At 48.0% G+C, this 13,895-nt stretch overlaps 1 protein-coding gene across 1 annotated transcript in view; it reads left to right on the forward strand.

The window, feature by feature from the left end:
* WDFY3 (WD repeat and FYVE domain containing 3) overlaps nt 1–13,895 on the forward strand; it is a 277,239-nt gene that overhangs the window by 112,758 nt on the left and 150,586 nt on the right. The window contains exon 5 of the mRNA XM_056111481.1: nt 1,403–1,526. Coding sequence (XP_055967456.1) covers nt 1,403–1,526 — 124 coding nt within the window. The remainder of the gene's footprint in view (nt 1–1,402; nt 1,527–13,895) is intronic.

Genomic DNA, 13,895 nt, shown 5'->3' on the forward strand with positions numbered 1-13,895 from the left:
TCCTCCTCCTCCTCCTCCTCCCCCCCACCCAGATTTTGCTCTGGGTTCTGCACTCAGGAATCACTTGTGGTGGTGTGTGGGGGACCAGAGGGAGTGCTGGAGTTGATACCTGGGTCAGTGCGTGCAAGCGAACACCCTATCCTCGTTTCTTACGACAGTCTCAACATATTTCATTTTCTCACTATTTTAGTTAGACACATGCCAATCTGTATTTAAGGATTATTTATCTAAAGTTCATTTGTCTCATGTCTCTGTGAAAAGCAAGTGTATTTTCACTCCCTCCCTTCCTCTTTCCCTCCTTCTCTACCTCCTCCCTTCCTCCCCCCCTCCCTACCTTCTCTCTAAACTTCTTTCAATAAAGACTATTTGGCTTCCAGATCTGGAGAGCTAATATAGTGGGAGGGCACTTCCCTTGCCTATGGCCAACCCAGGTTTCATCCCCGGCATCCCATGAGCAGTGCTGGGTGCGCCTCTTCTCCTTCCCTCAACAAAACTGTTCTGCTTCGGCCCCTCCCCTCCACCATTTTTTTCCTCATAATTTGGGGTGGGTTTGGACCACACCCTGCAGTGCTCAGAGCTCACTCCTGGCTCCGCACCCAGGGATCACTGCAAGCTGGATCGTATGGAGTGCTGGGGGTCAGTGCAAGTCATCTGTGTGCAAGGCAGAAAGTAGCTCTCTACTCTCTATCTTACCGGCCCTCCCAATGTGTATTTCTTTATTGTTACATTTATTTCCATTTTGCCCTTTTCCAACAGTTTTCTTTTAGAAATGATGCTGGTTAAATTTAGTAATTCCAGAACATAAAATGAGTTCAGCGACTCCCAGACTCAGATTAGGATTTGGCAGTAGTAAAATCCCTGGTTTATTTGGTTTTTTCAATCTGACGTATCTGTGTAGCATCAAAAAAACCTTGTCATTCTTCTCTCATTTTTATTCTTATTATTTTGATTTTTGGTCTGTACTAGCAGAGCCCAGGGCTTACTCCTGGCTCATGGTCACTCTGGGCAGTGCTCCGGGGACTGCGTGTGGGCAGCTGATTGCAAGTCAAGTGCCAACCCTCTCGTCCTCTCTCTCTAGTGCCCTGGCCACAGAATTCTTCATTTAGGTTTCCTCAGAGAAACGCTTTACTTTCAGAAGTTTGTTAGTAAGGTGGATTCCTATTTTGTAGACTCTGGTTTTAGATTTTGTTTGTTAAAATTGTTCAACAGTTTACTGGGTCTGAGAGAATGTACCTAGGCCTGAGTGCCTGCAAGTTGTGTGTTAAGCACAGCTCCGTTCCCTGTCATTGTGTCAGTCTGCTGGTTGGACTCAGATGGTTTCCATTCAGACTGTACTTTGAAGTTCACCATCTAGGAGAAAACACTGCCAGCGCTTCCTTGAAACGTTGTTTCTCGTTCACAGGTCTTTGGAAATGCTCCGCCAAATACAATGACAGAAAAATTTTCTGACCTTCTGCAGTTCACAACACAAGTCTCACGACTGATGGTGACAGAAATTCGAAGGAGAGCATCAAACAAATCCACAGGTATTTCCCCCACCCCTCAGTCAGTAGATTTATTACTGTCTGTGAAAAGTCTCCATAAATAAATCAGGCTGATTTATTTGAGTTCCCCGCAGTCAGAGGAAAGTCTCCTTGTTCTGAGTCATGTGGCCTTTCTCTGGGTCGCAGCCTGGGAGGTGTGGGGGGGGGGGGGGTGTTCCACCTCCTCTATTTTCTGTTTGTTGGGGGCCATACCAGGGGGTGCTTGGGCTGACTCCTGGCTCTGCACTCAGGCATCACTCCTGGTGGTACTTGGGGAATCATACGAGGCCCCAGAGATGGCACTGGGGTCAGTTGCTGTGCAAGGCAAGTGCGCTACCCATTCCTTATTTTTACCTCGTCTGTTGGGTTCTTCTTTTTCTCCTAGACGGGGCTGTCCTATAGAGCCACCTGAGCATTCTTCCTGTCCTCTCCATCCTGTCTGGCCTTTGTGTTCTTTATTTATTGTTCTTTACAGCCAGAGAGAACTCTCTCAGAAGCACCTTCCTTGTCTTCCGTTAGGCACCACAAATGATCTGCAAGGTTTTCACCCACGAGGTGGATCCTGTCTCTCAGCTCTCAGACAAATTTGGGCCTTTTGACTATTCTCTGATTTCCTGTGAACAAAATGCAGTTTTTGCGTGACATTAAAGGCCGATCCATAATCTGACCCACGTAGCATTTTAGGCTGCCCTTTAAAAATTGCTCGTTTCCACAGAGCAATTCCAGCTGCCGTGCTTCAAATCTCTCCGTGCTCTTACTCGGGCCTCTGAATGGAGGAGGAAGGAGTGTGTGTGGGATTTAGTTTGTTTCACCAACACTCGCATTCAGGGTCTCCTTTATGCAAGGTGCATCCAGCCCTGAGCTTCATGCCAGTGCCCTGGCCCGCTTCTTGATCCCTCAACCAAAAGAAGAGAGAGTGAGTGTGTGTGTGTGTGTGTGTGTGTGTGTGTGTGTGTGTGTGTGTGTGCTGCTGGGTGGGTGTCAGGGGTCACACATGCAAGGTATGTGCTCTATTACTGTGCCATTTCCCTGACCATGCTTAGGTCATGTAAAATCTCAAAGTATTATCCATTTTATTCAATTACCTGTCTGGATTTTAGTTGTTATTAGTCTTTTTTCTAAATTAGCAATATGTCTAAGAGGTTTTACCTTCATTTTATTTGGGTATTTCTGTTGTTTATCGAACTATCGTTTCCTTTTTTGCGGGGGAAGGGCATACCTGGTGATGCTCAGGGGTTACTCCTGATTCTGCACTCAGTAACTTCTGGAGGTACTCAGGTACCATGTGGGATCGAACCCAGGTCAGTGTGTGCAGACAAGGTGCTGTGCCCATTGTACTATCTCTCAAGTCCCTGAACTAAAGTTTTCTTACTAAAGCATTAGGCTAAGAAATTGATGATTTAAGTGCTGTTTCTGATGTCTCAGAAAATCATTTATCTTTTCATTCCATCAAGTTTTGTTTTCCAGTGGTTACTAATAGTAGGGCTACTATTGCCAGAAAAAGTAAAAAGGTGCGAGAGCCTTTCAGAAAATGTACTTTAATTTTTATTAAATTATACTGTACCCAGGTGTGAGGTCCACAGTTTAAAAGGCGTACTAAGGATAGCACCAATGGGCTGGAGGGACAGTACAGCAGACTGAGCGCTTGTCTTGCACAAGACTAATGAGGGTTCTGTCCCCATCACCCGATTTGGTCCCCTGAGCCCTGCCAGATGCAATCCCTGAGCACAGAGCCAGGAGTGGGCCCTGTGTACCAGCAGGGGTGGCCCCCAAAACAAACAGAAAAAGCATTTCATGATCCAGGTTCAATCCTTGGCACTACAATGGTCCCCCAAGCACTGCCGGGTGTAGTCTTAACAATAATAATATTTTAAAAAAATAACAAAAAAAAAAAGAGAACATCTTTCTTTTGCCATCCTGATTCATCTTGTTTCTAACCATGAAAGGCATCACTTTTTAGGGTGTGTGCCGCCCTTGACTTTTTATATTTAGCTGGTGTCCTCTGACGTTCAGCCATAGGAGTGGAGACTTTGACTCTCTGAGATACACACTTCCTGTGCCCCTCCAATATTCTGCCGTAATTTGCTTGAATCAATAGTTGTTACTTTGACTGAAAGCGCTGTTCTCGGAAGAGCTCTAATGTATGCTGTGATGATTTCTTTTGAAAACTTGTGCCCCAACCTATCACAGATTGTTTTTTTGTTTGTTTGTTTGTTTTTTTCTTGTTTGTTTCTTGGTTTTGGGGCACACCCAGTGATGCTCATGGGTGACTCCTGGCTCTGTGCTCAGGAATTACTCCTGGCAGTGCCTGGGTCAGTCGCATGCAAGGCAAGCACCTTCCCCACGGTACTATTGCTCTGGCCCCAGTCACTGCATATTTTCTTACTATTTTTTTAAATTTATTTAAATTTTTACCACACATTCATTTCTGTTCCTGTTTTTCGGAACCTCCTGTCAGTATGAGCGAACATATAATATATTCTATAATTTTCATCTTGTTACAAAACCCATGTAGAGTTCTTGATGTGTAGTACTTGTTTGCAAGGCCAACTGGACAGCTGTCTTTATTTGTTTGTTTGAGGGCCACACTCTGCAGTGCTCAGGGCTTGATCCTGTCTCTGCACTCAGGGATCACCTCAGGTGGGCTCCGGGTAGCATAGGGGCTGCGTGGAATTGAACACAGGGCGGCAAGGCAAGGACCCCCAACCCCATGGCTCCAAACCCCAATAGCTGCCTTATTATTATTATTATTATTATTGAATCACTGTGAGGTACAGTTACAAGCTTTCATGTATGAGTTTCAGTACACAATGATCGAACACCCATCCCTCCACCAGTGCACATTCTCCACCACCAATGTATCCCTCCCATCCCAACCCTCCCCCTGCCTCTATGGCAGACAATATTCCCCATACTCGCTCTACTTTTGGGTATTATGGTTTGCAGTGTAGATACTCAGAGGCCATCATGTTTGGTCCTTTATCTACTTCCAGCACATACCTCTCATCTCGAATGATCCATCCGTCATTGTCTTAGTGATCCCATCTCTATCCCAGCTGCCTTCTCCACTGGCTCCCATTTTCCTATCAGCAGTCACCCTGAGGTCTTTCTTGTCTTGGGGATGAAGCCTATGTCAGATCATCATATCTTCCCCTTTTTTTGGCGAATTAACTTCCTGATTCTCTTGAAGCAGCTTTTTCCAGAAGCTTCCAGAAAGAGGATATAGGTTTCGTTGCGGGTAGTGCGGAAGCACATTAGACATGAGCACATGTCTAATGTGCTCATTCCCAGCAGCGCTTGGGCTGTCGGTGACACCCAGGATTGGGGGCGGCTGCGGGCATGGCGGTCACTCTGTACTATCCCTTCTGTCCTTGTGGCTTTAAAAAATTGTCTATTTAGTTAGTTTTGAAAGGCCACAAATGAAAATGTGTCTGGCCCCTGCGGTGTGGGTGGGCTCCTTTCGGCAAGGGAGTGATGCCCACAGGCCCACAGGGCCTCAGGCTGCTGCAAACTCAGGGGCCCCAGGACCAGAGGCCTGGCCGGGTCACATCCCATTTCCTAGCGTGTAAGGACAAATGCCACCTTGCCAGGTCTCAGCATCCGGCTGCTGGAGGTGGCCCTGAGGACATGCTGGGCGGTACGAGAGCTGTTTGGTCCTAGGAGGCTTCAGATGTCCGGCCAGAGATCGGAAGCCACGAGTGTCATGGGAAATCGAGGTCGGGTGCAGCAGCTCCCTTGGGACCCGTCAGTACAGGGGTGCGGGGGTGCAGGGGACAGTCCTAGCCAGGCCCTCTTCCAGCCTGTCATCTCTGAAAGCCTGGCAGCTCGCACTGCACACACCCTTCTTGGCTGGATTTCAGAGAGAAGGCTGAGAATCATTTTATCGAGTATTGAAAATAAATTCTTTGTTTGATTTGGGTTTGGGTTTGGGTTTGGAGGTCGTACCTGGCGATGCCCCGGAGACACTTCTGGTTCTGTCCTCGGGAATTAGACCTGGTAGGGCTCAGGGGGACCATATTGGATTCTGGGGCTCAAACCTAGGTGGGACCCTCCCACTCTACTCTGTCTCCGGCCACTGAAAAAGGGTTCTTTATCATATTCTGGAGTTCTACTTCAATGTGTACAAATGAGTATTTAGGCCTTCCTGACCTAAATTTTATAATATTGTGTCTTGGACTGGATTTTTTTTTATATACCTTATGTTGACTATTGATAGGACCTTTTAGACTTTGGGAAAGTTTTATGGATTGCTTTTCTCTTTCTTGCGGCATATATGCCTAAAATTCCTTCCTTCCTCCCTCCCTCCCTCCCTCCCTTCCTCCCTCCCTCCTTCCCTCCCTCCCTCTCTCCTTTCCTCCCTCCCTCCCTTCCCTTGTTTTTTGGCCCATTCCCAGTGGTGCTCAGGACTTCTTCCTGGCTCTGCATTCAGGGATCACTGCTGGTGGTACACAATATTTGTACAAAGTAGATGTTCTGCCCACGGTAGTTGGTAAAGCCCTGTCCCTTTCCTTAAATTATTCTTATTTTCTTATCTTTATTTTCTCACCTTTATTCCTATTTTGTCTCTGTGTTCTCTCTCTCTCTACTTGCTAGAGTACTCCAGTCTTACCACATATCCCTTTTATGTAGATTTTTTTATTTGTCACATTATATCTTAATTTCTAAGATTTTTTTTTCTCTTTTATTGGGTTCTAGGCTTTTATTTTGCTCTTTTTTTTTCTTTCCCCAATCAGGTCACTTGCTTACCTTGGATTTCTAAGGTTTCTCTTTTCTTTTTCTTTTTCTTTCCCTAAATAGTCTATGACCTGTTCGAACACTGTTTTTCATGTTAGAAAATGTCCTCACTTGTTTTACCCTTGTTTATGTGCTTCTGTGTAGGAGCAGAATATGAGAAGGGGGTTTGGGGTTGTATGGTAGTGTTGTAAGTGGGAAAGTGGAACATGGATGTGTGTGTGTGGGGGGGGGAGGTCTTGCTTTTGTGAATTTGTCAAGCACATTATTGCATGAACTTTTGGGGGGCGGGCAGTGGGGTGGTGGGTTTGGAGCCTCACCCAGGTGTTCCCGTTGACCACTCTGACCACTCCTGGGCTCTTGGCGGTCACTCCCGGCCCAGCTCTGGCCACCACAATGCTAGGATCGGGGCCGCGACTGGCCACGTCCAGTGTAAGTGTTTGAACTGCAGTACTGTGTCTCTTGCCTAAGTGCTGGTCGGTGTTGTTGATGATTTTGTTTGTGGGGGGAGGAGGGTGCACACCCCGTGCTTCAAGGGCTCTGCTCAGGGGAGAGCCTGGTGGCATTCAGGGGGCCAAGTGCAGTGCCGGGACTGAGCCAGGGGCAGTTGGAGTGGCTGCGTGTAAATCAGTGCGTTCTCTCTCTGGCCCTTTAAATATCTATACCTGAGCTCTGTGGCATTTCTGGGTAAGGTGGGGAGCAGTCTCTGGCCCAGAGCCAATGGGGCGAGTTCGTGTGTGCATGCAGAGACCTGGCTTCTGTGCCTGGCCCCGCCTGGCCCCGTTTGACAGTGCCACTGGTGCCCTGAATGCTGCCAAATTTGGACAGTTGTCCCCTTCCCCCGGAAGCCCCCAGGCCAGATCAAGTCCCCACCTTTAGTTCGAAGATGCAGCCTGACTCTCAGCTCACCAAGTGAGGCAAGGGTACGAGCCCTTCGGCGTGTCCGTGTCTGTTGTATGGCCAGGAGCCCCCAGCTGGGTGTGCTGGGGTGCCCTCGGCTGAACTCTCGCTTCCTCCTTCTGCTGCCTGCAATCCCCGTGCTAGAGCCCCCAGGGTCCCAGGCGCCTGGATGCCCTCCGACGCCTCCTGTGTGTAGACCTCCCTGATTTCCGCTGTCCCCGTTCCCTTCTGGACCTTCACGTCCTTTTCTCATTGGGTGTCTTGCCCACTGTGCCGGCTTTTAAGTCGACATTCGCGGAGTTGCCAAATAATAATTTACCAATAGCCTCTCTGTGGTTTCAGTATCCAAAATTAGGTCGCCCTTATCATTTCTGTTCTCCTTCGCCTTACAGGTTTATGCTTTAGAAAGAAGCAACAACACCATTCTTTTACAAGGTTGTAGAAAAAAAACCAAAAACCTTCCCTGGGGCCGGGTTGTGGCTGCAGTCATAGATTCATGAGGAGAGACCCTGGGTTTTGCTCTAGACACTGCATGAACTGCATGAACGGCATGGAGTCATGTATCTCCTCCCCGTCCCCAAACTAGCTTTGTAGCAGTTTTATTGGGTATGTGAGTCTCTTGGAACTGCCAGTACAAAACACCATGGACTAGTAACTTGAGCATTGGATTTTTTTTTTTTAACCACGTTCAGTTCTGGGGTCTGAGAGTTCAAGGTCGGGTGCCTCAGCCTGACCAATTGATGAGCACTTAGAGGCTCGTGCCCTTACTCTCCCTCACTCTCCCTCTCTCTCCGAAATCAGTTTAGTTTTATTGATTCAGTAATCAGGCACCATCTGTCTCGCCAGCAGAAAGGAGCGACGGGGAGCAACACAAAATGGAAGGTTTTTAGAGAGGGTTGCACCAGGTTATTACACACACACAAAAAAAGATTATTTCAGGTGAACCCACCTTTCCTCAGGAAAATTGAGATTTCAATCCAGATTGACAGGGCAAGGTTAAAATGGCAACAAGATCAGGTGTTTTGCTGGACCTCTCCCCGCTAAAGAATCCCATTTGGGGCCTATTTTTAAACACCGAGATAAGGATCCTTTCTGGCCTGATATCCCCGGGCATCTGGAATTCAGTAGATGCTTAACTGGGAATTTCTGGAGTCTCCTGAGGTTGTAATCAGAACGTGAGCTAGATGACAACGAATGCAGAAAGCTCAGCCTGAGAGCGCCGTCTCCTGCCTTCCCCTGGGAGAGGGCACGTTGCAGACAAAGGAGGCCACGGCGGATGGGGCCCGCTAATAGAGTCGCTTTGAGCCTAATGGCAGGACTCTAAAATTAGACTGTGTTCCTGCCTGCCTACCTTTCTGAATTTACTAGAAATCATTGAATACTTGGCTTGCGTTGGCTTGGGGCTGAAGCGATAGCACAGCGGGTAGGGCGTTTGTGCCTTGCACGCGACCGACCCAAGTGTGATTCCTCCATCCCTCTTGGAGAGCCCAGTAAACTACCAAGAGTATCCCACCCGCATGGCAGAGCCTGGCAAGCTCCCCGTGGCATATTCGATATGCCAAAAACAGTAACAACAAGTCTCACGATGGAGATGTTACCGGTGCCCACTCGAGCAAATTGATGAACAACGGGAGGACAGGGCTACAGTGCTACAATGTTGGCTTGGCTGGGCCAGCAGGGAGTGAGGGAGTGGTGAACGTCAGCTCTACCCTTGCGGTGCCCATCTGAGCCCAAGACTCACTGGGAGCCGTGGGGTCCCCACCAGAGTCCCGTCTCCAGGTCCAGGTCAGTGTGGGTGATCTGCAGGACCAGCAAGTCCATCCTGACTCTCCCACATCCTCCAGGTTTGTCACCCACCCCAAAGGAAGGAATTTTAGGAGGAGTAAATAGTTTGGTTTTTTTTTTTGGGGGGGGGAAAGTCCAATTTTATTTTATTTTACTTTTTGCTTTTTGGGTCACACCCAGCGATGCACAGGGGCTACTCCTGGCTCTGCACTCAGGAATTACCCCTGGCGGTGCTCAGGGGACCATATGGGATGCTGGGAGTCAAACCCAGGTTGGCCGCATGCAAGGCAAACGCCCTCCCCGCTGTGCTGTCGCTCCAGCCCCAAAGCAAATAGTTTTATTTTGAAAGTGGGAGAGAGAAGAGAGAAGGGTGGTGTGCCAGTCGCTCTCACGCGCAGGCGGCGCTTGTTATGTCTCCACCTGGAGTAGGAAAAGAGATCTCTGGGGTTTCCTCACTTTGGGTTCTGTTTGTTGGTCTTTGGCCACACCCAGGAGTGCTCGGGGCTTACTCTTGGCTCTGCTGGGTCAGGAATCACTGAATGGTAGCCCTCGAGAAGAAAAAAATTTCCCAAACTTACTTTATGCTCCGTCTTCTGTGGTTGTCTCTTTATTTATTTATTGAATCGCTATGGGAAAAGTTACAAAGCTTTCAGGGTTAGGTCTCGGTCATGCAAATATCAATCACAATTCCCTTTACCAATACTTATTTTTGACCACGAAGAACCCCAATAAACCCCCACCCCCAACCCCCACCCCCAATGCCTGTGGGGTAGATGAAGTCTAGTTAACACTCTGTCTACTTTGACTAGCTTCATTGTTTCGATAAAAGTTGCACCATTATTATTTAGACTTTACCCCCCCCCCCAAATCAGCCATGCTGAAAAAGCATTGTGAAATGATTTGCTTTCTATAGCTGGGTTCAAGAATTAAATGATGTCATGTGGCCGTTTTGGATTTCTGCTATTTTATTTATTAACCCTGGAAGTATTTCTACTGAGAGTCAGATAATTAAGAGATTGGTTTCTGTGCTTCTGGGGCCGTGGCCATGCCGGAGAGCCGCTCATGGGGGGCAACTGGTGACCTCGGTAGGGCATGAAGGACGGGCCGGAACGCCCCCCCATCCCATGAAGTTTCAGTCGCGCCCCCACCCCCGCCTCAGACCTGCTCTCCAAAAGGCTCCCATGCAGTCGCCATCTTTCTTTCCCGAGAGCAGAGGGCAAATGGAGTGATTGTCTCTTTAAATACAGATCTGCTTGAGTCTAAAAAAACCTTGTATTTATACTGGGGATTTCTTTTTTATATATATATACCCTTATGATTCTTACATAGGTCAATTTTTTAACATAGTTAAAGGTATCTTAAATGAAGTAGATGCCTCATTGTTAATTACGTAACAGTTACACAAGTTTTGTGGGTTTTATTTATTTATTTATTTATTTTGTAAAACTGAAGCTACATCTGACAGTGCTCAGTATTTACTCCTGGTTCTGTGCTCAAGTATCAGTCCTGGTGGGGCTCAGAGGACCATATGGGATGACGGGACATGAACCTGGGTCAGCCGGGCACAAGGCTGACACCCTACCCACTTTACTATCGGCTCCAACTCCTCAAATTTCATTAATTTAAAAATTGAATTTAGCGTGTGGGAATTTTTTCTTCTCAAGGAAATCTTTCCTAAACTGTAGCGGAAGATCTATCAGAGAGTGCGCTCGGTGGGCCAGAGCACGTGCATCCGTGTGGGAAGCCCAGCCTCTGGCCTGTTGGCCTCTTGCCACCTGGGCCTGCTGGGCTCTGCCATGGTCAGACCCCCACCCCCGCCCCCACCCACAGCCTGAGCCAGAAGTAGCTCCTGAGTATTATCAGGTGTGGCCCCCAAAAGCAACAGCAAACAGATCTGTTACCCTCTTTGAATCACTGTTGATTTAATCCCCATTATATATTATGCTTTCATAATCAGAAAAGATCTCGTTCATTTACTTAATTTTATTGCCCCTTGAATTTACCCAGAAGGTCACTCATCACAGATTTGTTGCTCATTTTAAGTTTTACTGGTGTTGACATGGGTTCTACCTCCCTTCCCTTCCTCTCCCCTCCCCTCCCCTCCCCTCCCCTCTCCTCCCTTCAAGAAGTGGAGGGTGAGGGGTCGCCAACAGTGGTACAGTGGAGAGGGCACTTGCCTTGCTCATGACTGGGCCAGGTTCGATCCCAGGTACCCCGGATGGTCCCCCTGAGTACCACTAGGAGTAATTACTGAGTGCAGAACCAAGAGTAACCCCTGGACATTGCCAGTGTGACCCTAAAACGAAATAAAAAGAAAGAGGGGGTGGGAGAGAGGACCTTGAGACCGTGGTGGAGGGATGCCGACACTGGCGGGCGTAGCGTTAGAATATCGTTTGCCTGGAACTCTTCTTGTTTGCGTCATAAACCGCAATGCCTCAATAAATGGAGGAAAATGAGAATTGACGAAAACCAGCCTGATTGATGTTTCAGAGAGAAACGCATAATTTCAGTGTCCGTCAACTCGCATCTCATTTGTGGAAAATACCTGTTCTCTTATTTCATTCTAGAAGTTTCTTCTTAGAAGTTTCCTTTGGTCAGTGCAAAATCCTTTCATGGTGATTTTTTTTTAAAAAAAATCTTTTGGTCTTTCTAGTTAATTGGAGGGTCCCCAGCCACTTGATTCGCAGACTGACTTGCAGTGCAAGGCAGCATCTGCAGTTCTACTTCTCTGAGTCCCTTGATCCTCTTTCGGTTGTTCCCCTCATGTGACTTGTGACGAGTATGTAAGTGACTCTCAGCTAATGGAGAAAAGACGTAATTTTGTGTTTGTGTTGTGCTTAGAGTGTGGGTTAGGTTTTTCCACTTCTTTTGAAGTTATTTCTTCTGGGGGGAGTAGGGTGGGCAAGTTTTGATTTGGGGACCCACACCGGTGGTGCTCGGGGCTTACTCCTGGCTCTGCCTGCACCTTGGGGTCTCTCCATGCAGAGCTCAGGGGACTATAAATGGGGTGCTGGGGACCAAATCCTGGCCTAACCCATGCAAAGCCTGCACCCCACCTGACGTACTGTCGCTCCAACCCTCTAGATGTCTCTTACGTTCAGCCTAGCGGTCCGAGTTATTCTAAGGTCACATGGTCTTGGGCATCCCTGGAAGGGCCCACTCCCACCCATGTCACGGCAGCACCTTCCCTCTGTCACCGACACCTCTGTGCCTGCGAGCACCTTTGATCAGGTGCCTCCTGAGTGACAGCGCTCCGGCGCGGAGAAGCCGGGGATGCTGGCCATAGTTGTTCGATGTCACAGTGTCCTGACCGGTGAATTCCGTTAGGCAAACCCGGCCCTTTTGTTTCAAACAGGCAGCAGCGTGGCGCCCTGGGTTCTCACCCTGCGCTTTGGCTCACGCGTGCCCTGCCTCACAGCTCGCTGTGTGTGTGTGTTTGAGGGAAGTGTCGCATCTCAGTTCTTCATCAGTAGAATGACGGCACTGCTCCTGCTGGTGGTCCTCCCACAGGGTCATCCCGCCGTGAGCTGGTTAGGGGCTGATACCGTGAAGGGATCGCTACCCACTTGTGTGGAATTCCTAACAAGTTTTTCCTTCTGACTCTTCTCCGTGCTGTGCAGTTAACTTCACTCACCTCCCTTCAGTGGACACTGGGACGGTGTCGACAGTGTTTTGAGTAGCAGCGTAACTAAAATTTATGCAGTCAATGAATATAAAGTTGTTCTACGAAGACAGTTTTTGTAGCTTTCTTTTGTCAGTGTTACATTTCTCTTAACATTGTGTGCCTTCTATTTCCATTTCATAAAATAATAGGCTCTAGTAAATCTGTTTTGATGTATTTTCAGTCTGTCTGTATTGAAGGGCAATATGAAAGCTAAAACTTGAGTCAGGTGATTGGTGATTCTCAAATTAATGTGTTTTTTTTTCTTTAAAACGCAAGAACCTTATCCTAAATAATCATTTAGAATTATATTTTAAAAAAGAGAGAGAGAATCGAATGCAGTGTGTGTGTGTGTGTGTGTGTATGTGTGGGGTGGGGTCACATCTAATAGTAGTCACTTCCTGCAGTGCTTGGTGACCCATGAGATGCCAGGGATGAAACACAGCCTCCCATATACAAGGCCTGTGTTCCAGTCCTTCAATCACCTTTCCAGCCCAAAGAACAATTGCTGAAAGTGTCAAAAACTAATCTATAGAGGTTTAATTTAAGGTGGGTAGGGCATTTGCCTTGCACGCGGCCGACCCGCCTGACCCAGGTTCGATTCCTCTGCCTCTCTCGGAGAGCCTGGCAAGCTCCCCGTGGTGTATTCAATATGCCAAACACAGTAACAACAAGTCTCACACTGGAGACGTTACTGGGCCCACTCGAGCAAATCGATGAACAGCGGGATGACAGTGACAGTGACAGTTATTTTTAAAATCTAACTGTTACATTTCGGTTGTTATTTGTGGGGTCCTTAGTGGTTCTGGAGTGGGCGTTATCCCTGGCTCTGTGCTCCCAGGTCATTATAACGGCAGACATGGAATCGAGGCTTCCCACACTCCATCCGCTGAGCTCTCTCTCGCTCTGGCTTCGAATATTTCCTAACTTTTTTGTTTGGGGGCCATACCCAGCAGTGGCGGTGCTCAGGGCTGACTCCTGGCTATGCACTCAGGGATCACTCTTGGCCACCCTTGGAGGACCATACGTGCGTGGTTCTGAGGATTGAACCCACGTTGGCCAGTTTGATCCCTGGCACTGCATATGGTCCCCCAAGCCCTGCCAAGAATGAGCAGCCCTGAGCCCTTAGCCAGGAGTAAGCCCTAAGCACAACTGGGTGTGGCCCAAATCCTCCTCCACACCCCGATCCCCGCAAGAAAAACCTAAAGATTTAAATTAAAGAATGTGGAATCCCATTAACTTGTTTGGAGTAGCAACATAACTAAAATTTATGCAGTAAAGTAGTTCTGAATATA

Source organism: Sorex fumeus, unplaced genomic scaffold (genome assembly GCF_029834395.1).
Source record: "Sorex fumeus unplaced genomic scaffold, SorFum_2.1 ptg000013l, whole genome shotgun sequence".
NCBI classification, from domain to species: Eukaryota; Metazoa; Chordata; class Mammalia; order Eulipotyphla; family Soricidae; genus Sorex; species Sorex fumeus.